The sequence below is a fragment of the Astatotilapia calliptera genome, chromosome 20 (genome assembly GCF_900246225.1).
Source record: "Astatotilapia calliptera chromosome 20, fAstCal1.2, whole genome shotgun sequence".
Lineage (NCBI taxonomy): Eukaryota > Metazoa > Chordata > Actinopteri > Cichliformes > Cichlidae > Astatotilapia > Astatotilapia calliptera.
The window spans coordinates 11,108,112-11,133,365 of NC_039321.1; the positions used below are offsets into that span (position 1 = coordinate 11,108,112).

Sequence of the window (25,254 nt, forward strand, 5' to 3'; positions counted from 1 at the left end):
GGAACCTGTTACCTGTTAGGTTTGCACCTGTGCAGTTGTTGTACATCATTACCACAGGGGCATAATGTGGGCAAAGTCCAAATCTTTAAGGAAACGCAGTCTGAATAAGGAACAGGAAGTGTTTGTCTTACATAAACTGGTTATCGCTGTCAGCTAACACCAACCTTGTTACTGATTTACTGCAGCGCTGCTGGTCACGTGTTTTGCTCTGTGTTCTACTCGCTGTTCTCGGTTCTGTTTCCAAGTCTAAAGACAAGAACGTTCCTACACTGGAAGCCAAGGTTTCAATGAAGAGACGCTTAAACCAGTATAGACACAACCATGTTAGACACTGACCACAGCTCTGCAGGAGGATTATTCCACAAGGCCTGGTTATTGTCTGTGTCCGCTAGTAAGCAGCAGTTTTGTTCTACAGGTGAAACGTGTGTAGTGTGACTGTAGATGCACAATCACAGCATTGCCAGCTGAGGTCTGTAGTGAGTTTGCATTGTTTTAAAGAACTCTTGAACTGGAGATCAACACCCATACACACATTACACACTGCCTTTAATTACTGGAGCCTGACAAACTGAACACACCTGAGTGTGACAGGATTTGAGGACACCTGATACACCTGAACAGTTCTACCTGTAGATCTGACTGACAGTAATAATGATGCCTACTGCTGACTGTGCCTGATATTTAAAAACAAGCTTCATTTATTATTCTGCTCACTGTAAAAATGAATAAATAATCCAGTGTTACAACATTGATTGTCAAACATGATGAAACACACCTGTTAAAGATGGTGGTGTATGATACCGCTGACAGAGGCCAGTTGTCACAGTCAGCGTAATCAGACTAAAGCTGTGCTGTGAAGGAAGTTGTTGTGAGTTAGTGACACACTGTTTCCTCTCCAGCTCGCAGGTGTGAGTTTGAGAGTTATTCCAGTACTTCTGATGTGAGGTTTTCTATTTGAGAGGAGCCACAGTATGCAGAGTGGTACACAGTGTTAATGCTGTGCGTCTGTATGTGATGACAGTGAAGGAATTATAGCCTTACATTCACAGAGCGTTCAGACAGACATGTGATGAAATACACACCCCGTTGCTCCTACTCTTTCACATCGTATTATAAATATTGTTTGACAGTTACTTTATAATTGTGTTGTGTAGATCCAGAAACATGTTGTTAGGTGTGAGGTGGTACTGTGCTCCTGCTCATCACATACAGCTGACTCTTTGTTCAGTTGTTGGTTTTTCAGCTTTAGTCAGAAACACAACAGATTTAAACACAAATAACTGTCATCCTGTTACCCCATCTAAAACACTGTTACAAACTGGCAGGACTGATGACCCACATTACTGTTAACAGATGGTCACTCAATGCTACCTTAATGACAGCTTAACAGATGGCTAATATTGGGTAATGATAACTTTGGCTGCATCCCTGTCTGATGGATCAGATGGATCTGCTTTTTCCATCTGACAAAGCTTTGACGCTGGATGTGCTTCCTGGTGCAACCCTCCCAGTTATCTGGGCTTGGGACCAGCACTGGGAGTACACTAGCTTGTGTCTTTCCGAGCTAGCTAATAGCTATTGGGTAATTGCTAATAGCTGAGCAGCTAACATTACTGTGTGTGCTAGCCAGGCAGCTTTACTGCCACCTTGAGACAAAGTGTTGTGAAGCTCAGCTGCTTCAGGTGATGGTGAGGTGGTTTGCAGCTGGAGCACCACAAACACTGTTGATACTGATGGTGTCACAACTGATCATAATTGTGAGTAACTGAAAGTCAATATTTTGTTCTCATAACCCTGACTTCCAAACAAAACTTTGCTGTAATTGCTGGGGCGATCATGGCTCAAGAGTTGGGAGTTCGCCTTATAATCGGAAGGTTGCCGGTTCGAGCCCCAGCTTGGACAGTCTCGGTCGTTGTGTCCTTGGGCAAGACACTTCACCACTACTGGTGGTGGTCAGAGGGCCCGGTGGCGCCAGTGTCTGGCAGCCTCGCCTCTGTCAGTGCGCCCCAGGGTGTCTGTGGCTACAATGTAGCTGTACATTCACAGTGTGTGAATGGGTGGATGACTGGTTGTGTAAAGCGCTTTGAGGTCTTTAGGGACTAGTAGAAACGCTATACAAATGCAGGCAATTTACCATGTAATTTAATAAAAATGTGTCTAACTTTTAATTCTGCAAATATCTAATTGAAGAAAACATCTGATCTGATGAATCTCCTGCATTTAAAGTGGTTGGCATGTCCCACTATTGAACTTCTGCAGTAAATAGTGTTAGCCTGGAGCACATCTGTTCAAAGGGCTAATCCACAAAAGGCTGGTCTCTGTGCGCCCACTGGGCAACCCCTTCAGCTGGCACAAACAAGCTGTACAACAATAGTGTTGCTGAAGCTAGCGTTGGCCAAAGAGAGCTAGGCTAAGCTGCTCTGCTAAGCAAGCTGGTTTCCAAAGCTTCACTCTGGGTTTCCCCATTATCTACCCTGCAGTGTCTCTTTCTTCACTGCATCACTGTTTTACTCACATTTATGTTTAATTTCTCTGTTCATTGCACCACATGCCTGATCAGGTCACTTTGCTTTGCTCTGTTGTTGTAGAAGTTCTGAACTCAGCATCCAGCACCTGATCTGGTCCAGAAGAAGCACACACAAAGGAGCATTTGACCAAAGATTTGTGTAGTCTGGTACATTGTTGTGTATGTGCAGCGTGTGTTCCAGCTCTTAACATTACGAGGTTTCAGCAGCCTAATAATAAGCAATCTAATAAGCTCAACCACTGTATAGACTACGTATAAGACAAATGGAGGTTTGTATGAATATGTGTCCAAACAGACTGAGTCTTTGTAAAATTCAAAATCACCAGTCATTCAAACAGTAAAACAGTCATTCAGTGTCCTATGGTTTTTAATGACTTCATCAGTTTTAGCCCCCCTCTACTACCCCCTCTTCTACTACTACTCTTGGTGTGCTTGGATCAGTGTCCTGTTGCATTGCCTCACATCTGACTCTACAATGCTTTGTTGTACAGACGAGTTCATGATCAGATCCTGTGGTTGCATTCAAGCCCAAATCATCAGCGCCGTGCTTGATAGCTGGTTTGATGTGTTGGTGCTGTTTGTGGGGTTGCCACTTTGCAACACTAACCTGTGCTGCATGTTCTCTGTACTGAACAGAGGCGTTCCCCTGGCAACCCTTACAAAGAAGCCACAAACTGTAATATTGTATCGTATGGTGGCTGTAATGCTCGTTGATGATTAGTTAAGTCATTTGATTAGCAGCAGCTCGCTGCTCCTAAAGCTGTGGAACACAGCTGTGCTTTCTTCTTCTGCATTTTGACTTAGTGCAGCATGGCGTTATGATATTATAGCAGTAGTCCATTTGAGCTTATAGCTAGATGATTTTGTTTCATTATATGTAAAACCCGAGGATTTAAAGAGGGTGTACTTTTTGATTTTACCATAACTTTAGTCCAGCCTTCAAATCAAGAACTTCATTAGCTTCATTAGCTTTGACAGGGTGTCCAAAATTAAAAGTTACTTTACAATCCTGTTTCTCATCAGTGTGAAATAAATAAAGCTGTGTGACAGTGAATAGTATTAAGTCATGTGAACAAAAGCTGGGTGATGTTAGGCTGTCCCATCCCAGCAGAGCGCCTCTTGTGCAGCTCGTCTTCGTTCACTTACGCAGTTACACTGTGTATAACCTTTCTCCGTCACTGTGAAGGAATGCAAAAAATGTTTGCTCAGCCTCCCCTGGTGTTGCAACACGGGCAGGCAAGCGTGTTCTTATGGTGGACTTGATCGTGCTCACATGTGAAACACAGAGACTCAAACAGAGACTTAGTTCAGTCACAGAGAGGCTGTTACCTGATAAACGGTGTTGAAGCCAAATCACAGATGTTTTCTGTTTATTGCTCACATCCTGATACATCACAGTTGCTTTCTGAACACTATTTTCCTGTTGGATCAGCATACACACGTATGTTGTCTTCATGCTACAGGTGGAAGTGATCGTTCTCGTGTCTCAAGCCCAGCTGAGGAATCTGACGACATCGTCTTTGTTTTTGTCTCATTGTGTTTGATAAAAATGTTTTTGCACTGGCCCAGAGCAGAAAACTAACAGGGCTGAGCTCATAGGCTGGCCTCAGCGCTCAGGGCATTCACACACATATAGCAGCAGGATAGTGTTAGCTATTGGTAATGTTTTTACTCTCGTCTCTGAGAAGTTGTTCATGTATTTATTTTTCATGTGGCCACCAAGTAGATCATTTATTGTAACTCATTTTGTTGCCTCAACCTTCACCAGAAGCCTTGAATTTGAACGTGTGGCATTAAACAGAAAAGGGTCTCATGGTCTCTGTGAGCAGCGCTGCTGCTTCTGTGTCTCAGTAGAATAATAGTTAAAAGTTGTTTGGGGTCCACACAGTGATGCAAACCAACAACACGAAGCGTTAGAGCTGAACTGACCCAACGTATGTCCAAAGAAACAAACATTACTGTTGGCTGACCTTCATTTAATGATCGTTGTGCTTTCAATAACTGAATAATTATCTTTGTCCAGCACAGTTTTGATCTCACAGTCCTTTTTTATGATGGAGTAAAATAACATTGTCACATACGCTCTTCAGGCCGTGTCCAGAATCAGGGCTGGAAGTGTCATGCAGGATGTGCTGCAATAGGCACAGTCACTAAAAATAGAGGTGAGCTTTATATTTAGGGTAAAACGTGTTGCCTGCAGAGCAGGGTGGTGCTGCTGGAGTCAGAGCTTGCTCTGCCATCTTGTGGGCAGCCAGCTGTAACTGCAGCGTGGGTGCAGACAGTGAAAAGCCTCAGTCATGTGATGTGATCCTTTCTCAGTGAGAAACATTTGATGCTCAACGGCAAGAAGGAATAGGAAAAATGGTGTTTGTATGGCACGGAGCTTCATTTGAGGTGACAGGAGGCTGAAGAGGAGCAGCCACAGGGGACTGTGGAGGGAACAGAGGAGGAGAACGCGGGGCTGAGAGCAGGAGTAGGAGGAGAAAGGCAGCGTGAGGGAAGCAGCAGCAGGAGAGCACCATGAGATTCCCAGTATGAAGGAGCCGGAACATTCTGCTGGAGGGATGCTGCTCCTGCTGCTGTTCTACATTCGAGTCAAAGGTAAGGTGAGCGTGTGGAGCACATCGGGTCATCTGAGGCGTGTGCAGAGAAAGGTCGCACGAGGGCTGAGCGAAGGTGCCAGCGATGATGATGTCATTAAAGGAAATGGCTTGTTTGGATGTTTCAGCGTTTTAATCCTGGAATTAGTGGAATTGTTGAACACTTCATTTGGTTTCAGCGTAAAGACACAAGAACGAGATCCATCTCATTATATCAGTTAGAGAGAATAACAGGAAGTATTTTTAATTGAACGCCTCCCCTGTGTTGTTTTGCCGCGAGTATGGGAGTCTTTCTGACAGCCTCGTTCCCAGTACAACCAGTGTCAAACCCACAGTGTCTCCCTATCCTCAGTTGGGACCAGGAGTAAGGCTGTGTCTGTATTTCAGCTTTTTGACTTGATGGCTTTAGTTAAGTTCCCGTACACGCTCTACACGCTGTGTTCCTGCTGAAAGTCATTTATTCAGATGTTACGGCTGAGATGCATCACTGAGCACGACAGACTGAGCATCCGACTTTAAAACAGACACTTTGAAGGTACCGCTGGAAACGATCTGTGTTGTTGACTACGATGAGCATTTATAAGTTCATACATGCTTAAATTTGTTTCATAGGCTGAAGTTCCCAATCACACCATGCTCACATATTCTTTTATGAAACAAGAACTTTTCACAGATTTCTAAGGCAGCATGTTGGCGAGTGTTTGCTTTAACAGCAGAGGGTGCAGCAAACAAACCTGAGGACACGCCCTGCATCTGTGATTATCTCAGGATAAGATTCAAAGGTGGCTCCTGAATAAAAACTGCTCATACATAAATAATACATAAACAGTTCATATTGTCACAGTTCATTTGATTCCGTAGAAAGTTCGTATAAAGTTGTCCATAATAATCCCATAATAATAATGATATTAATAATGAAGATTTTATGGGACTTTGTTGTGTAGTTTTGTCTCCTTCTCTTCCAGCACAGTAAGTCTGTTGTGTTATCACAGACGGTCTAACGGTGTCAAAAACACCTCGGGGCTGTTTTATTGATCTGCTTCAGCTTCTTTGGGAGCCAATAATAGCCTCGCTTTATGTAACAGCCTTAAAAACTGGCAGCAGAGAGTAACTTGGCCCAGTCGGTCTGTATTTCCTGAGAACGTGCTCGCTGTGTCGCTGATGAACGCTGCTGCTAATTCCTTTAAGAGTCAGTGAAAACAATCAGTTTGACTCTTAAAGCTCGCTGTTTCCTTTTTTCTGCGCGAGTCTGAGGGGAGGGGTGGGTGTTGTTGGTAACGTATATGCTGCTACTTTCCTGTTAGTGAGAGGAACAATGTCTGGAAGTGAGTCAAACCCTTGTAAATGTCCTGTTCTGGAGAGATTTGGTAGTACCACCCTGCTCTCCTGCTCCACAGCTCGCTGCGTAAGTCACAGTATATCTCCGATAGGCTGTCTGCTCGTCTTCATCCCTCCAGTGGACAAGATGGCGGGACTGTGTGCTTTGGCCTTTGCATCTGGAGGTATGGTATCGTTTGATTCGCCTGCTCTGCTTTGCTCATTCACTTTGGGCCATTCTTACTATCACCTTGGCAGAAATGTGGGACAATGCAACACTTGTTCTCCTCAGGGGTATGCTGTACTAGGTCAGCTCTTTGAAGCTTTGCCAGTCAGTGCAAGTGAAGTGTAGCAGAGTTTACAGCACATTTGGGCTGTGAGAGGTCCTGTGATGGTTCTTTAATGGGAGGCATGGAGCTCTAACCACAGTCGACTGTTTGTGTTTCACAGCTGCTCATCTGAATTTTAACACCTAAAAGAACATGGATGAGACCGGGGAATCCCATTGGTCTATTTACCATATCTTGTGGTTAACACCAATGTTTGAGTTAAAACTGCACAATATCACGATGCTGACAGGGGCATCATGCTAACTCTCAGGTTAACATTACCCTCGTTCTCCAGCACTATGCATCTACTAGTTCCTTCAACAATACTCTTACTTTACCAAGCACATGATCTTTTCACTGGCTGACTGAGATGTGCTCCTGCTGTGTCCGAGGCTAGGAGTCGAGTCAGGCTGTCATTTTAAATTCAACTCAGTTCTTGCCTCAAGCCACTTTATATTGTAAGGTAAAGACCCTGCAGTATTAGAAAGCAAATCATTAGCAAGCAGTTGTTGACAGTGGGAAGGAAAAACTACCGTGTAAGAGGAAGAAACCTGCGGCAGAAGCAGGCTCAGGACAGAGGGTCGGGGTAGAGACGGGACAAACTGTAGGAGAGACGGCCATACTTTAACCGATTTATAAACACAGAGGAGCAAAGAGGAAATGCTCAGTGTATCATGGGAAGCCCCTCAGCAGCCCAAGCATATTGCACCATAAGTAGGGGGTTGTTCAGGATCACCTGATCCAGCCCAACTATAAGCTTTATCACACAGCTTTCAGTCTAATCTGTCTCCTGAATCCACACCAGGACCTGGTTCCACAGGTGGCCTTCACATGCTTACACGCAGGTGTATTCTTTGAAGCATCTCTTTTGGGGCCAGTGCCTTTAAAGAAGCCGTTTACATATTCGCAGCCATTGAATATTGATCGATTGTGATGTATTAGTTTGAGTGGTAGAGCCACTCTGTTAACACAGTAATCAAATACAGTGCACTGAGAATGAAAACACTGAAACTGAGAGTGTGTCCTAATGATCCTGGGCATGTCAGAGGGGACACGTGTCAGTGACACAGGCCCACACAGGATCTGAGTGGATAAAACATTCCCCCACAGTGCAGCTGTGGTGCACAGACACCAGAGCAGTGTTTGCAGCAGCCTGTAACCATCAGTCTTTCTACTGATTTATTATTATCCATCCATCCATTCGCTTCCGCTTATCCTTTTCAGGGTCGCGGGGGGCGCTGGAGCCTATCCCAGCTGTCATAGGGCGAAAGGCGGGGTACACCCTGGACAGGTCGCCAGTCTGTCGCAGGGCTAACACATAGGGACAGACAACCATTCACACTCACATTCACACCTAGTGGCAATTTGGATTATTCAATTAACCTATCCCCACAAGCTGCATGTCTTTGGACGGTGGGAGGAAGCCGGAGTACCCGGAGAGAACCCACGCAAACACGGGGAGAACACGCAAACTCCACACAGAAAGACCCCGGCCTGATGGTGGAATTGAACTCAGGACCTTCTTGCTGTGCGGCAACAGTGCTAACCACCGTGCCACCGTGCTGCCCCATATTTATTATTAATGCTCTGATTATGAAGGTTCCCCCCGACAAGTCTGTATGGCACAAAGGAGGAAACTCGTGTGTTGAAGCTCCTTCTGTCTCATGGTTTTATCAACACACTGAGCTAATTGTTGCAATTTACCACTTTGCACTTAATGATTTAATCATACTGTATTTAGCATTGTGTGGGCATGTGCTGTGTGTTAAATCACACATAGGTTTCCTCACACGTCTCCCCACATTAGCATGTGGTGTCTCATCCCCATCTCCCTCACCCACCAGTAAGAAGAAAATAGTGGGTAACTATGGAAACACACTGCAGTGGTTCTCTTTTTCTTTGGAGGGCTTAAGAAGATTTAAGGGAGTTCACAGACAAAACTGTAAAGAGCGAGGCCTGTTTGTGCTTCAGATCTCCACAGCCTGGCTTCACACAGACCCAAAGCAGCCACAGCTTCTTGTTGTTTGTGCATTAAACATAGCAGAGTCACTCTACAGCAGGGCTACTTTAGTGACACGAGGTCTCTGTGACTTCAGTTTTGCCTTTAATGCCCAGTAAGCTGGTCATGCTTTGGTGCATTTCAGTCCTTGTTTCTATGGTTCTCATGTGCAAATAGAAACGAGCGCTTCATTTTTGGCTTGGACGAGGCTCGCACCACACTGCACGCTTTAAAGTGACGTGCAAGCAAGATAGCTACACCAGCTGCTCATTAATCAGCCAGTCACATAGCTTTAAGCCTGTAAACATGGACGACCTGCAGAAATTCAGAGTAAACATTAGAATTCTGTGTGGCTGACCTCGACCATCCATGGTGACCACAGCGTGCCCATTTTATCTATGTGCACAGCATGCACGCCAGCTCCAAGGCAACAGCACAAGCATGCAGTATATGGAGGTGATGCACTGTCCCAGCTGCTGCTCTGCAGAGGTGTCAGCCCCTACGTCAGCTCAGCACTAAGAGTGGATAAGGATATCGATTCAGGAGTCACTGATCCACCTCGCTAACATCTACACCGAAAATCTGAGGAGTAACAGGGACTGAAGGAACAACTGGAGCAGCTGCACAGATCCCTCACACTGCCTGGCCTGTGGTAGAGGACCTTAGCCTGATGAACACACAAATACTGTTTTATATATTACACACACAGTGATGCTGAACATGAGAATGCACAGACGTGTACACGACGCAGAGTAGAAATCAGATTCAGCACCACGGTGAGGTCTGCTTTCAGAAGATTTATCGTCTGTTTGCACCTTTACTGACAGGTTCTGACATCCTCATGACAACATGAGCATGGGTTACCATGGCAACAGAGGCAAAAGATGTGTGAGTGGAGGACGTTATTAGGCCACGCCCATCACTGGAGAAACTAACTAGACTGGAAACCTAGTACAGATGGGGATGGGGGGGGGGGGGGGGGTACACTGGGAGAGCAGCTAATGAATAATTAGTGAGAGGGGAGATGGTGATGCCACATGGCTGTGGCTCATACTGTGGTGAGGTGGTTGTGTTGGGTTGTTGGAGTAAACTGCAGGAGGCGACACACACAGGCTGTGCCTGAGGCTGTGTAACATGCTGCTGCTCAGGCTCTTTAGTAACAACTCTATGAAGTCTTATGAAGATTGAGTTTAATGAAATGAAAAGTAGTATTGTTCTTTTCAGTGAGAAGGTATCTGACCTGACAGGGACAGATCAGCTTTGTGGGTGTAAGATGTCATCATGCTTATTTCTGCTTTTGTTTTAATGAACTGGTCACAGGTAATATTCACTGGTGTAATGCTAACTGTCAGCATACATTTTGATGAGTTAATGACACTCATGGTGAACTCAGCCATAGTAAAAATGACTACAGCGTGTTGAGTGGTGTAGCAGTCCGTGGAAACGGTGTCGTCTTCTGACTAAAGGCTTAAATCCCGATGATGTCACCAGTTTGGAAGTCAGTGTGAGGACTGGATGGTGACTTTTTTTGTCTCTGGGTGACTCTGCTATTATTCCCTTGTTGGATGATGGTGCAGCCTGGATGGGTCTTTGGAGAACAGGTGATTTATTCTCTTGGCCGGAGCTGTGAGCCTGTGTTTGGCAGCTTCTAGAGCCACACTCATGGACACCTGGTACTAGGAGTGATCTGTGAGGCAACATATGCAAGTGTCTGCACGAGGACTTTGTGCTCTTTGTTGGGGTCTTACCTGAGTCTCACCACAATCTTCATCCTCAGCTCAGCAGGTCCGTCTGTCATTGGTGACTGTGCATTAACCAGTCCACTTCTGCTCTGTTCTCCCAGGGCTGGCTCCATACTGTTGTTCCCACTGTGCTGTAGCTGTCTTCTATTATTACTGTTATTGCAGTGAGCTACTCGGTGCTTCTCACCCATAGCTGCTATATACATATAACCCCTCTCACTGCGGTGGCTGGTATAGTAGCAGTCTGTGGTGGCCAATAATACGGTTTCATGTTTGGGGGTTGGAGTCCTCTTTCATACAGTATCAACAGTGTTGGTTTGAGTGAGTGTATCAGAGAGGATTCGGGTTGTAGGAGACCGCACTGATAAACAGGGCTTTTATAACTGGTTGTAACGTTTCTTTTTTATTCTTTCATAGTTTAGAGGATTTAGTATTGTTGATGTTATAAGAAAACTGCCCACACGACTCAGCTTCATGCATTATGTTGGAAATGTTAGCAGGTCGGTTTGATTACAAATGTGAGGACTTGTTGTTGTTGTTGTTGTTCTCCAGTTTGGATACCAGAAGAGTTTCTCTGTATTAAGCCATCAACACCTTTGTGTGCAGCAGGTGAGGCAACATCTGACAAAGCAGCATTGTGTGAGGATGGAAGCACACATGACAGCAATGTGATGAAATAATCCAGCAGAGAATAAACACAAACAGAAGTCTTTATAGTGCTTCTTCATTCCATTCAATGAGCCTGATAATATTAATGACAGTGTGTCTGATAGGATTGTTTCAGACGGTCACACTATTGATGAGCCCAGGAAAGCCTTTGTAATAATGTTAAATATTGTTTCCAACAGCAGCAGCTCTCACACATCTAAATGAAGCAGCAGTTTATTTTTAGCTGACTGCACGGTCCTGTTATAAATAGCTTCACCGTCACAGTGTCGTCTGAATAAAAGGAATTATAAGGTACTGATGAGTTTATTCATCGGGTAAAACAAGCAGTGATGGAGGCGCTGAGGGAGAAACATGAAGGGAGGAGATTGAAGAGTGGTGAGGGAGGGCGTGGAGAAGGCAGAGCAGTGTGAGCTTTTACTGCTGTAGAGAAACCCGACGCTGATCTTCCCCCCTCGCTCAAACTCTGATGTTGTGCATGAAACCTGGACCTTTACCTCACTTTTTACCTGATTGTATCACTTTTTTCTTTTATCTTAGCTCCCCCTCCATCCCTCTCTCAATTAGTCCCTCATCATGCTACAGCTCTACAACCGTTTCCTCTCTCTCCTAGAATCGATCTACCGACGGGGGGCCAGAAGATGGAGGAAGCTCTACCGAGTGAACGGACATCTCTTCCAGGCCAAACGCTTTAACAGGGTGAGTGTCCTCAGGTCTTACTAATGCTCACTGGCACCTGAGGAGAACACTGGGTAACGGCTGCACTCTGCCTCGCTCAGGGTCATTCGAGCCACTGGAGATATATAATGTTAACCGTTGCTGTAGCCGTGCGTATGAACATCTGCCCTGTGCCAGTCTGGACTTGCAACATATGAAGCAAGTAAGAGGCGACAGATGTGTGTGTGTAGTTGCAGCTGGTAGAGCATCCGTTAGCAGCTTTGCCTTGTCTGAAAAAAGTATATTAGATTGTTTTAGTCACCAAATACTGACACTGGTGTTTGTGCTGCTGTATTTTTGGCCTCATGTGTCCAAAGAGCGTCCAGACGGGTCAGGCTGTGTTCAGGTGTGTTTAACCCTGAGCGTTACAGGGTGTGACGTACACACCTGAATGACAGCACCTAGCTGAAGCAGACACAGTAAGGACCGCTAACTACTGAAGTTAGTGGTGTTAGTGCAAGATGCTGCTGAGCGACGTGTCAGGAGGGTGAATATAGGCTCTGACCTGGACTGTCTATTACTGTGAAAATAAAAGGTTTAGTTGGGGAAACTGTTACTTTGTGGTAATTATTTATAAATATCATGATTTAGTGTGTTACACTGGTATGTTTGTGTCATAAACATCCTGCATTTAAATGATGACAGGTAACCCAGTCACCTCACAGCTAAGCTGTTTGAACACTGGTGCATAATTCACGGTGTCCTCGTTGTGGCTGGTTCCCTCATCTCAGCTCAGACCTGGAAACAAGTGGGTGTCTCTGTGTGGGATAGTTTTCCATTTGATGTTGCCTCAGCGAACATGATGATGAATGAGGCCAGCCCTGTGGTTTAGAGGATGATATTTGGTGTTCCTGTGTCAGGACAATATGCCCATGATCATGGAAATGTAAACGCCCTCCAATCAGTGCACACAGTTTCACAGACAGAGCTGTGTGCTTGTTTTCCTGGTTTGTAATCCAGCTTGGAGTGAGATGGTCTTAATGTGCGGACCAGAAAGTGGATAAGCTGAGTGCAGGCAGCGTGCTGGCTCAGCACTATGGCTCTCGGGGTTAGTATTACTGATGCACTCTGCCTTATTCAATGAAGAAATAAACTGTATGCAGGTATACACTATAGTGACATACAACAACTATCGTCACAGTGAGAGAGCTGCTGTTCGCTTCATGCTGCTGTCGTGTACAGTTTCACTGCTGCCTATACAAATAAGACCAGTTTTCATCTTAAAATACCAAATATGTAGGAGAAAGTGTAATCCCTGCCTTGATTATGTTGATTATGTTCCCATTCAGGACCTTTAATATTTGCACTGAGGTCCTAAGAATGACATAAAGGTGTAGGACTTGCTACACAGTGTACAGAAGCTTTAACAGGACCAGTTGCCCAGAGTCTCCGGGACTAATGCATCTTACCCTAATAGGAACTGCTGAGGAGGCGGGGAGATGCACCCAGCCCTTACTGCCTATGTGCAGATACCTGCACACCTCTGATGACCCACTCACTGAGCAGCTCTGATAGTTAGGTATAATATAGAACAAGAACAACCCATCTTTTTAAAAAGTGAATATCCACGATTTAGATTTTATATTTAGACAGGATATTTATTGAATTAATTTGGCGGTGCTTTCATGAAGGTGTGAAAGCACCTCATGAAAGCACGGGTGGCTGTAGCTCAGGTAGTAGAGCGGGTTTGATCCCAGTCTGCTCCAGTCTGCATGCCAAATATCCTTTGGCAAGATACTATACCGAGTGTGTCTGAGTATCGGAGTGTGAACGTGTATGAATGTTAGTTAGGTAGCATTGAAAACCCAGACAAGTGCTTGTGTGAATGGATGTGATTGGGTGAATGAACAAGTTGTATAAAGTGCTTTGAGTGCTCAGAGTAGAAAAGCGCTGTGTAAGACCCGGTCCCTTTACCATTTACCAAAAAATGGGCCCAAGTGTAAATTTGTGAGGCAAACTTGGCAGAACCTTTATATCCAAAACAGTGGCAAAACAAAGTTCAACATCCAAGGGAAACACTGGGAATTCCAGGAATACACTGAGGAAACCCCGTAGGTAACAGACTAGGAACAACAGATGAGGAACACAGCGTGCTGACACAGGGAAGTAGAAACAGTACGACGGGATCTAAACCCTGGGACCCAGACTCACCACAGAGACAGAACAAACAAACTCAAAACAAAACAAACTCTAAGAACTGTAAATGAATTTGACACTGCACAACTACCACTGGTTTAGGAGAAGATGAGCAGAGACAGGTCTCCTGCCTGGCTGCATAGAATGAAAAGCAGATGTGGAACACTCCCCTAAACCCCTCACATCTACCACCATGGCAGAGTGACGTGGGAGGAAATATTCCATCCACGGTCGTTTCCTGTCGTAATCCTGCTGAACTTTCTCCAAGATAGCCCAGTGTTCACCACAGCTGAACACTCAGCTGCTAACAGCCTGACAGCGGTCTTTTCTCCACAGGGGGTGTCATCTGCCTGCATTTCTAGCTTTATCTTATACTCAAGTGCTTCTGGCATTACTGTGGCAGTGGTGTATAAAAGCTCACTGGTTTCCATGGTGGTGATAGTGGGGATATGGTGCAGAGGTCTTCCAGAGACCATCCAGGACAGAATTCCAGGATGTAAGATAAAAGCTGGTAGGATGTAGACTGAGAGGCACAATCAGGTGGGTGGGATAGTGTACAGGTGGTTTCATCAGATTCCTGGCACAAATCTCTCGATCCATTCCCCCCATCACTGGACCAGAGGTGGTTCCACCTTAGGTAGGCGAGCAGCAGCCGTGCTCCCATTCTTCACGACAGCCAGTGTCACAATGACCAGTTAACCTGACATGTGTGTCTTTCACTGTGAGAGGAAGCTGGTGTACCCCCAGAGAACCCACACAGCTGTGAAGATGGGAACATACAGAACCCACACTACACCAAGTCACGTTTACTTCTATCACAGCTTTAATCTAAAATGCTTTCAGTGACTCCACAGCTCTTACAGGTAATACCCATCCTGCCACGGTGACACGATTAAACCTTTATTAGAAGCCAAACATTACGCTGCACACATGTATTCACCAGCTGCCCACTGCTTGTCACCACTCAAGTCTTTTCCACATGTGGTAAATCAGTTTGATTGGACAGCATATTGAAAGCATCAGCCTGAGCAGTTCTGTGAGCTCGGCTTGTCATGGCTTCCAACACACGAGGCAGTGAGACACACAGCTTCACATTCCTAGTTTTACTGAACCTTCATGGGCTTTGTGGTGCATATTAATCAGGCATTTAACTAATTTAGCATACAAAGACTGTGCAGCTGTGGCATGTAAGGAGTGTTGTGTATAGATATTTAGATTTATAGATTGGGGCCCATTAGGAAATGTACATCAAGTCAGGAGATGTTCCTGCTGTTTCCTTCATGAATTCATAACAGCAGGCGCCTGAATTGTTAAACAGCTGGCTCTCAGACTGGGACTTGTGTGACTGTTGCTATGCCAGCTCCCAGGATTCTGGTTGGTTACTGTGTTGTCCTCAGGATATAAATAAGAGCTGAGGAGAAGTAGGCCAAATTTCTCCTCCTTTCTCTCACTCTCTCTCTTTACATCTGCGTCCCTCCCTCTCCGTCTGATGTTTTCAGAGGCAAAGCTGCTCTCTGGCTCTCTCCCCTCTGACATCGTGGGCTGTCTTTAGCTCCTGTTTCCCATGTGATGAGGACGGCGTTGGAGGATGACTGACAGCGTCCTCTCATGGAACAAAATCCACACAAGCAAACACAAAACATGCTAGCTCAAACGTGAGAGGAGCATGTTTGTGACTGCTGGTTACAGATGTGTAAACCGAATCAGATGAAGTATATTATATTGTATCTTTAGCTTTCTAGCCTGGTCTTTTTCCCACAGTGACGTCAGTTACACTGGGCGTAATGAGGAGTGGGACAGAGAGTTGTCAATGGTTGACCTTTGTATCCTCAGTGAACAGCATCCATATACAGGACCTGCAGGTGTTGGGCACTGGGCTTAAAACAAAGCCATTTTCAGGCAGACACAGGTTTGCCACATGTATTCACTCATCTGCCTTCACATGCATATGAACTTGAGTCACACCCCATTGTTAATCCATAGGGTTTCATATATGATGGTGGCCCAACCTTGGCAGCTATAACAGTTTCATCTCATCTGGGAATGTTGAAGCTTTTGGAGTGTTTATGGGATTTTTGAGTGTTCTTCCAGAATCTGTGCGGTCAGACACAGCACACACGAGTGTCTCGCAGTCGCTGCTCTGATTCATCCCAAAGGTGGATGAGATCTTGGGTTGAGGTCACGACTCTGTGCAGGCCAGTCAGCTCAGTCATGTCTTTATGGAGCTGCTTTGTGCACTGGTGTGCAGTCTTAGAGGCCATCCCCAAACTGTTCCCACGAAGTTGGAAACATGAAGTCGTCCCAGATGTCTTGGTATGCTGAAGCATTTCTTTAAAGGAAACTGCTGACACACAACCCCACACGAAAATACCTCCTACACCAAACCTAAAACCTGGCACATGTAGTCAGATCAGCACCGTTCTCATGGCAACCGTCAAACTCATATTTACCCATCGAATTGCCAGATGGAGAAGTAGCTCAGGAGGTAGAGCAGGTCATACAGTGATCGGAGGTTGGGGGTTCGAGTCCTGTCTCCCTTGGGTTAGTAAGCACTTAAAGCCATAGAAGGAAGTGGATGGGTGAATGTAGCATGTTGTATTGAGGTGCTTTGAGCTCTCTGGGAGAGTAGAAAAGTGTTTTGTAAGAATCAGACCAGTTCCCATTTGTTACTCTGTGCTTCTGCCAGCTGAAATGCATGTGAGGCTTTGCTTTGAGCTCGGTGGTGTAAGGCTTGGATGGAGCTGCTCAGCCATGAAGCTGTTCTTCAGCTAATATGAAGGTCACGACCTCTGCATCCTTGGACCCCACTCTGTGGTTTTACGTGCCATATCACTGTCGCTGAGTTGCTGTCATTCCCAATCACTTCCTCTTTGTTATAATACCTCTAACGGTTTTGGAGTGTTTAGTAGTGAGGAAACTTTCTGACTGGACTGTTTGCACACGTGGCATCCTGTAACTGTACCATGCTGGAGTTCAGTACAGTAGTAAGGATGGTGGTTTCTGGGGCACATTATATTCTGTAAATGATGCTTTGCTGTTGTAACGGCCTGATTCTGTGCAGGTGTTATCAGTTATTTTGCTCTGATGAGTTTTCTTAAAAGCAAAGCAGACAGCACATCATTTCTCAGCAATATTAGGCCCGTCAGTGTGCGGGCACTCGCACGATCTGTACCACTGCCTGCTGGGATCAATCGATAAAGTGCCTTCTGCTCCTTAATCTGAAGCTGCAGGCAGCTGCAGGACTTTGGACCTCCACGTGACAAGCACAGCTCTGAGAGATGCTTCTCCCCTGTGCTGGTTTCTATCCCAGCTTATTCTGACTGGTTTATTACATGTTCTTAAAAGCTGGTGACCTCTCTGAGTCTTGGAAACACCAAATGCTGCCACGTAGATGACAAGAATACACACGAGTCATCATAAACATTGCTGATCATCACATTAACAGTGGCAGAGGCCAAGGTGTGGTTTGCAGAGTCAGTATGTTGGAGAAGAGTGGTGTGCACTAATACACCACTTACTGTCCTCTAATGTCCTGGAGCCTGACACTGCAGGGTTCTCCGTACAGCCACATGTATGTGCTCTGCAGCAGCGCAGAGCAGTGAGATCCAGCTAAGTCAGGGACAGCGTTTGGGGTGAGCCGTTCTGATGCACCAGAGAAACTAGAGCAACTTTAGTCAGTTTTACAGTGTTTCACTGTTCTGTCTCAAGGAGACTGCGTGTATTATCATGTACAGACGTGTACGTACACTCATCATGGCCATGCAATATTTAATCATTTAACCAGTGTAAATATGGGTCAGTTTTTTTGGTATTTTTATGCTGATGTCAGTCAAGGGCTGATATCCAGTCAGCGTACAGGTGCATCTGTACCTGTGATTATTCTCATGTTGGTGTTTGTATCATCCAAAAAAATCCTAAAAAGAACCCGAAGCTTAGATTTACATCGCTGTCAGGCTGGGTGTGGGTGAAAGTTTGCGCTTTAACTCTGTTTAGTGTTCGAGGAAAAGGACTTGAAGTCTTTGCTGAAGCATTTCCATGGTAATAGAGTACTGACTGGGACTTTGTTCTTTACAATGATGTCAGTACAGCCGAGCACACACTCTGCATCTCAAGTGTTCACTTCCCAGGGAGACGGTTTGGTGACAGCCTGCCCAGAGACACCGAGCAGCTTTGGTACAACTACACAGAAAGGACTCCACACCAAGTCATGTAACAGAGTAAACTTACAATAAGCCTTGGCCTGGCCGAGGACACGAGGAGGAAGGACGAGTCTGAGTTAGAGACACGTACATAAAGGGTGAGGCTGAGGTTGTGCAGTCCAGTTAGAAATCTATCGTATTAATAACATTACAAATCCATATTTTCAGCATGAAGTAGTGTCTGTGACCCTACAGGAACTCGGCTGAAATAAAACTCGGGGATAACTCCATGGCTAATGGTGACTAGCCAGCAGTCCAGCATTGGACCAACACCATGCTTAAGCACCTCCTACCAGAACAAACCATAGAAACATTAACTCACATTAACTCGTGAAAGCAAAAAGAAGATACTATAATTATCATTTTAAAAATCATGGTAATTAGTAAATATATAAAATATCCAACCACTTAAAAATACACACTACCGCTCAAAAGTTTAAGAAAACCCAAAATTTTCCAGTTTTTTATTGAAAGTGATGCAGTTTATTGTCTCATTGCACTCTGAAATGAAAGCATAGCACAAATAAGTAATTGGAGTTAAAAAAGAAATCATGGAATCAGTTTATAGACCAAAGTGTATTCTAACCTTTAACCCATCAGAGTAGCCTTCTTTGGCAGATATAACAGCTGAAGACAGTCATGGCTTCTTTCTACAATAGAAATCAAATATTCTCCCATATCTGTAGGGTTAGTTCCCATAAACGTGGACCTTGTAGGCTGCTTTGCTTTCACTCTTCTGTCCAGTTCAAACCAGCTTGATGGGGTTTAAGTCTGGAGACTGTGCTGGACTCCATGTTTTCAAGCTCATCACCTTGTTCTTTGTTCCTGAGGTAGTTCTGGCACAGCTTGGATCTATGTTTTGGGTCTTTATGTTGCTGTAGGATGAAGCCTTGACCAACTAGGCTCATACCAGAGGGTCCTGCATGGTGCTGCACAATGCTGTGGTACGTGTTTTGGTTCAGGGAGCCTCTCACTCTGTACAAGTCACCGACCCTGGATCCAGCAAACAGCCCCAGACCATCACACTTCCTCCTCCATGTTTGACGGTTGACACCACACACTGTGGAACCATCCTTTACCTACTCGACCACAAAGATCCTGTGTGATGAACACAAGGTTTCAAATGTTGATCCATCAGTCCATAATACCTTCTTCCAGTCTTCAGTAGTCCAATGGTGGTGTTTCACGGCCCAGCCAAGCCTCTTTGTCTTATTCTGACGTCTGGCTTTCTTGCTGCAACTCGTCCTGTCAAACCTGCAGCTCAAAGTCTTCTCTTCACAGCTGAAACTGAGACTTTCTTACGACGACCACTATTAAGCTGCTTGAAGCTGTTGTCCTGTGAGCCGCCTATCACACAGCTGTTAACTCTCAGAAACTTGTCCTCTGATTGAGTCGTGTCTTTGGGTCTGCAGACCTCTTCCTGTCAGTTTGTTTCTGAGCCTTTGGATGCTGAAGGAAACTGGACTCACTGACACCTTGACTTTCTTTGCAGTTTCTCTGTAGGACAGACCGACATTTATAAGTGTTATGATGGTCTGTCTCTCTTCCATTGTCAATCACCTTTTTCTCACACACTCACACACGCAGCATTTGAAACATTAGTATTAGATACATGTTGTCACACTTCCATGTTTCAGATTATCAAACAAATATTAACATTAGACAAACAGGAATAAACACAAACTGCAGTTTTTACACCTCAGCCATAAAAAGGTGTGATGTCATCACCCTCCTGGGTTGGCGGTGATGACATGTCTAAGGCTACGTTCACACTGCAGGAAAAAGCGCATCAAATTCGACTTTTTTTGACCCTATGCGACCCATATCCGATCATGGTATGACAGTGTGAACAGCACACATCCGATATTTTCAAATCCGATCTGGGTCACTTTCGTATGTGGTGCTGAATCCGATACATATCTGATGTTTCAGAAAGCAACTGCTGTTTGAACGGTCATGTCGCATTAAATCGGTCTTTTACGTCACCGACACAAGACAGACGGCAATTATCAGCGCTGGAGAAGATATCGTGAACGCTTCCTGGCCATCCGGTGAAACTGTTGGGAAGACAACGTTGGAGAAACGTGAACATTTAATTTGTATTGTATAATCTGCAGATTCTGACAGAAATCTGCAACTATCCTTTGAAGCACTGCTCCTCTCTAAAACAGCAATAAGGATGATTATTAGGCCATATGTAAATAACAAAATAACTTTATAACTTAAAGTAAAACTGGGAAACGTAAAGTCCAAAACAAGTGGGCCATCAGTCAAACAATACTGTTGGTCTGGGTGTAAACAGAGCGCGTTCTGTGTGACATCTTTTACCCATGCGGGCCGCTTTGAGCGTTCACACTAGAGCGCGTTTGCTGTCACATTTTATTTGTAGTGTGAACGAGCAGACAGCACAGTCTCCGTCTTGTTGTTTATGAAGACAGAGTTCTATTGTTGAAAATGTCTTTTGATTTTCTCTGTTATAAATGAACGATGTGTATTTATTCTGTCGTGATAATAATTGTATTAAAATAAATACTGATTACAAACGTGGATGTTTGCAGCTGTGTTTGTGCTATTCAGCCATAAAGGCTAACTATGAAAATCAGACTCCTCATTTAAACGATGAAGAGTCTCATTGTCCGTCCTGTAGTGGCAAAGTTTGACTTTGACATATATGTTCTGCTAAAAAGGGTGCATGTTTTTGTCTTACAGAAAGCCTACTGTGCCCACTGTAGTGACAGGATATGGGGGCTGGGCAGTCAGGGCTACAAGTGTATCACCTGCAAACTGCTGGTCCATAAGCGCTGTCACAGACTCATCCCTCAGACCTGCCAAAGGCTTATGGTGAGTATGTGATTATGCCCATTAAATTGCACAGAGGCTCCTGTTGTCTGCATGGATCATTGTGAAAGCTTTTTCCCTCCCTGGACAAAGAACCGTTCAAAGAAACCATCAAAAGCCCAAAATTACCATGACACTCATATCAGTGAGGGGTGTGTGTAAACTGTGGACATGCAAAGAATAATCTTTAACCTTAGGTGCACTCAGTGATTGACCCTTCTTTGGTCATAGGTGGATAGAGAGCAGCTGTTACACTGGCCCTGTTGTTTAATCTCTTTAATTTGTTAGCAGTAGGCTAATAATGTAGAGCAAAAGTTAGCTAGTCAGTGTTACTGATGGGACTAATTATGTTCTCAAGCTGTTGTCAAACATTAAGGTGGAGGCCATGGCAGGGATTGTTGAACAGCTACTGCATCAAAGTCCCTCCCAACCAATCAGATTGCACTATTTGGGAACATTCAATCTCCTTTCCCATCAGAGTGAACACAGTGTCAGACCAACGCTGGAAACAGTGTAACAAGTAGTTGTTTTAAGTATCAGGTTAATATGTTAGAGCTCTCAAACTCTATATGTTAAACTGAAGTTTGACTCTCTCAGGGTTAATTCATTACCCGGAGTCATTCTGAGTCAGTCAGCTCTCAGTGTAAATAAAGTGAGTGAAACTGAAACCTCTTGCTTTGGGCTCAGCATACTGTGCTAATCTTGCGTCACAGTAGCACCTTTCAGGCCTCAGCATCAAGTGGAACCACACAGGTTCTGCACAGGAGCAACAACAAAACACAGCAGAACAGTTTGTCACAAATGTCTTTAAAATGTACTTGTGTTTGGTGTGTGTGCTGCTTTACATGAGATTCAAAGATCAAGTAGTGATGTCTTATCTTATCAGTGAAGCAGTTTATAAAAAGGAATTAAAATGGTTTTGAAACAGCTGAGAAACAACAAGCTAGTCTTTCAAACAAGTCTTTCTTCAAAGACCAGCAATATAGTGATATCCTAACTGATACAAAACAAGGACGGCGTGACCACAGACCAGTGTGCTCCACGTAGTCAATCCATTAGAGCGCTATGCAAGCTTCTGGCCAAACAGAAAGATCCAAAATTTTGACCCCAATCACCCAAATCCTGAGCAGAAAATCAATGCAGTCAATGGAGTATGTGCTCCGCGACTGTGCTGCTATCTTCACTGCCTTTTTTCCTGGATAAGATTAAATCCCTTTTCTGGAGAAACCCCCACACTTCATTAGAGCAGCAACATTTCTGCCCATGAGCTGAAATACAGACCTCGCCCTGAGCGTAAACATGAGCCATCATCCACTCGTCCAGGACTGCACAGCCATGACGGGATATCTGATAGGGCATGTTGCAAAGAAATGCAGGTGAATATCTGAAATCTTTTCTTCAGGATCCAGTCATGCCATCACAGAAGCCCCCTTCAGATGCCCAGAGTGCCGAGGTGGACCTTCCACTGGATGACACAGAGGACACAGATGGGAGTAAGATGCATTTCTTTTATATGCCACTGAGTTACCTAAGAAAGCTAATCGTTGTATGAGTGCAGGTTTCTTTGAGATCCAGATGAAAAAGGGAAACTCTGAACTCTGCTGCATTTTTATGAGACATAAGTCAGCAGAGAGCATGACGGGATCCTGGACACAGCATCCAAACCCAGTCCATGCACGTCTAGAAACTGTGGACTACATGTCCCAGTCTGACTGCATTCATGTCCTGGACTGTTTGGACTCTAACACATAGGACATTTAACACTTTTCACACTTTCTGATGTCTTCTGTGGTCCTTCGTAGGCGGTGAACTGACCGTTGGGTGGGCCCTAAGAAATGTTACAATAAAATACAATAGAGTGTAATTTTGTTTGAAATGACTACAAATATTTAGCATAAGAATGCATTTGAGTTTGTCTCAGAGTAACTGTGATATCTGTGGATAAACAGGGTGACAACATCTCTTTGAAAGTACACAAACTCTTTTAAATTTGAGAGTGAATAAAAAATAAAGAAGAGTGCTGTTCTCTACAGAGATGCGCGCCACTACACCAGTTTCTTTAGTGTTTCCTTAAACGACAGCTACTTGTACAATTTATAACTGAGGAGCCCTCAGTGGCCCCCGCTGTCATTTTACGAGTCCCCAAAGAAATGAGTACCAGAGTGGCTGCTTGGACCAGTGGGCCTGGTCTCTTGACTTCTCATTCGCTGTCATCACTTATGTAACTCTGAGATGCTTATGTGTAAACTTGTGCCCATGAGATGCTCTGGGGCCCCTTGTGGATTAGCCTAGTTTGGTAAGAACAGGGGTCTTTATTTTGTGTGCTCTGCCTCCCTCTGCTGGTTGAGGGAAAGAAAGCATTTGCGACAGTCTCCAGATGGTCATAGTTTGGTGTGGATCTGTGTTTTGCAGTACCGTTTTTACCACACAACTGTGCAGTGAATAAAGCAGAAGACGAGACAGAGGTAAGACCGACTCATTAAGGATAATACGCTGATAATGTAAAAGCTGCCCATCCCTTTGAAAATGACTGTGTGATCATTCTTCTACATAAACTATGCTATTGATGCTATTCTGACCTCTGCCCCTGTAGGATATCAAAGCAGTAGTTGATGGCATCGATGGCATTAAGATATCCCAGGGACTGGCTCTCGGGCTGGCTGACTTTGACCTGATTCGAGTAATAGGACGAGGCAGCTATGCCAAAGTTCTGCTGGTGCGGCTAAAGAAGAACGAGCAGATGTACGCCATGAAGGTGGTGAAAAAGGAGCTGGTCCATGACGACGAGGTGAGCGCACCCGGAGAAACTCTGACTGTAGTACTTAAACCCCTAGAACCACATGAGTACTCGTTAGCAGTAATAGGTTTCTTGTAGCTGGTCACCAGGTTTGCACACATGTCAGGAGGGATTTTAGCACACTCCTCTCTATAGAAACTCTCGAAATCCTGCCGCTTGGCAGCGTGAAGCTTCACCTCCCTCCACAGGTTTTTAATTAAGAATTAATGTCTGGAATCTGGCTAAGCCAATACATGACCTTAGTGCGTGTTTCCTTTAGACACTTCTTTGTTGTTAGAAGACCCATCCATGACCCGTCCTGAGTGTCCAGTGGAGGTCACGGCTTCATCCAAAGCATAATATTTCCACCTGTGTGCTTGAGGGTGGGGTTGGTGTTCTTTGGTTCATACTCAGCACTTCTCTTCCCTCCAAAACACCGCAGGGTGGGTTGATGCCAAAAACCTCATTTCTTTGTTTCATCTGTCCGCAGCATTCTCTCCTGAGCTTTCTCTGAATCATTGAGATCTTCACTGACAAATGTAAGATGACACGTGCCTTCTTCTGAAGGTTGACTTTGCTGCAGGACTTCAGTTCATGGCTGTGTGTTGTGTTACCAGTGGTGTTTAGGCCTGGTTTTAGCAGGGGGGGTCTAGCCAGGACCCTTACTGGATACTGGGTGGAAATCAAACTTGCGACTCCCGCTCCAGAGGTGTGTAGTTTTACCACCACACTATCCAGCTGCATTCCAGCCTTAAGGAGGCTGACATTGGTTGACATTTGTTGGTCTTCCCATGGGTTTCTGTGGACAGGTGTGCTTTGTAAACAGTAGTTGTATTATATGTAGCGCACAGCTGGTCTGTGAGAGCCTGAATCCTCGGTTTATTGTAGAGGATCAAATAAGTATAAAATATATGCTTTACAACAATAGGTTTCTTGTGCAGCATCCCACTGACAGGCCTGAATTTACAATGTGACCACCGTGTGTTATACAGAAGACTGAGTTAGTGATTGAAAACATCAGAGTTAGTGTTTCTCACTGACTTCTGTACTATTCAGAATCAGAATACTTTATTAATCCCGAAGGAAATTAGGGTTAGTTAGTTTTACAACAGGCAATGCACCCCCTGCTGGACATTGGAGAGAATGCAGGATTTATACTGCTGTGAGGTTTCAGACCTGGAGGCTTCATCCATCTTCATTGTGTTGTAACAGTCCAGAACAACTGACTGAAAACATTAACCACCACAGCTGCAAGCGTAAAAGAAAAACAAGAGAAGGAAAACTACAAACATTAAACACTGAAGGTTTCAAAGATTTCTAAGCACAAAGACTGAGAAGTGTAATGTTTGCCTTCAGGAGGGGATATAACTCTATAAATCAGCCTACGTGGGGACAGCTGTTGCTGTTT

General features: G+C 44.7%; 1 protein-coding gene across 7 annotated transcripts in view; it reads left to right on the forward strand.

Annotated features, from left to right (window-relative positions):
- The window catches only part of prkcz (protein kinase C, zeta), a 105,819-nt gene that overhangs the window by 45,227 nt on the left and 35,338 nt on the right, over positions 1-25,254 (forward strand). For 5 of the 7 annotated variants that reach the window (XM_026155093.1, XM_026155088.1, XM_026155089.1 and 2 more), the window contains 5 exons: positions 11,794-11,879; positions 20,942-21,073; positions 22,473-22,563; positions 23,483-23,535; positions 23,664-23,858. In XM_026155093.1, the coding sequence (XP_026010878.1) occupies positions 11,794-11,879; positions 20,942-21,073; positions 22,473-22,563; positions 23,483-23,535; positions 23,664-23,858 (557 nt within the window). Of the gene's footprint in view, positions 1-3,874; positions 5,129-5,153; positions 6,630-11,793; positions 11,880-20,941; positions 21,074-22,472; positions 22,564-23,482; positions 23,536-23,663; positions 23,859-25,254 lie in introns of those variants that run through there. The other 2 variants (XM_026155092.1, XM_026155091.1) reach the window with 2 other exon arrangements.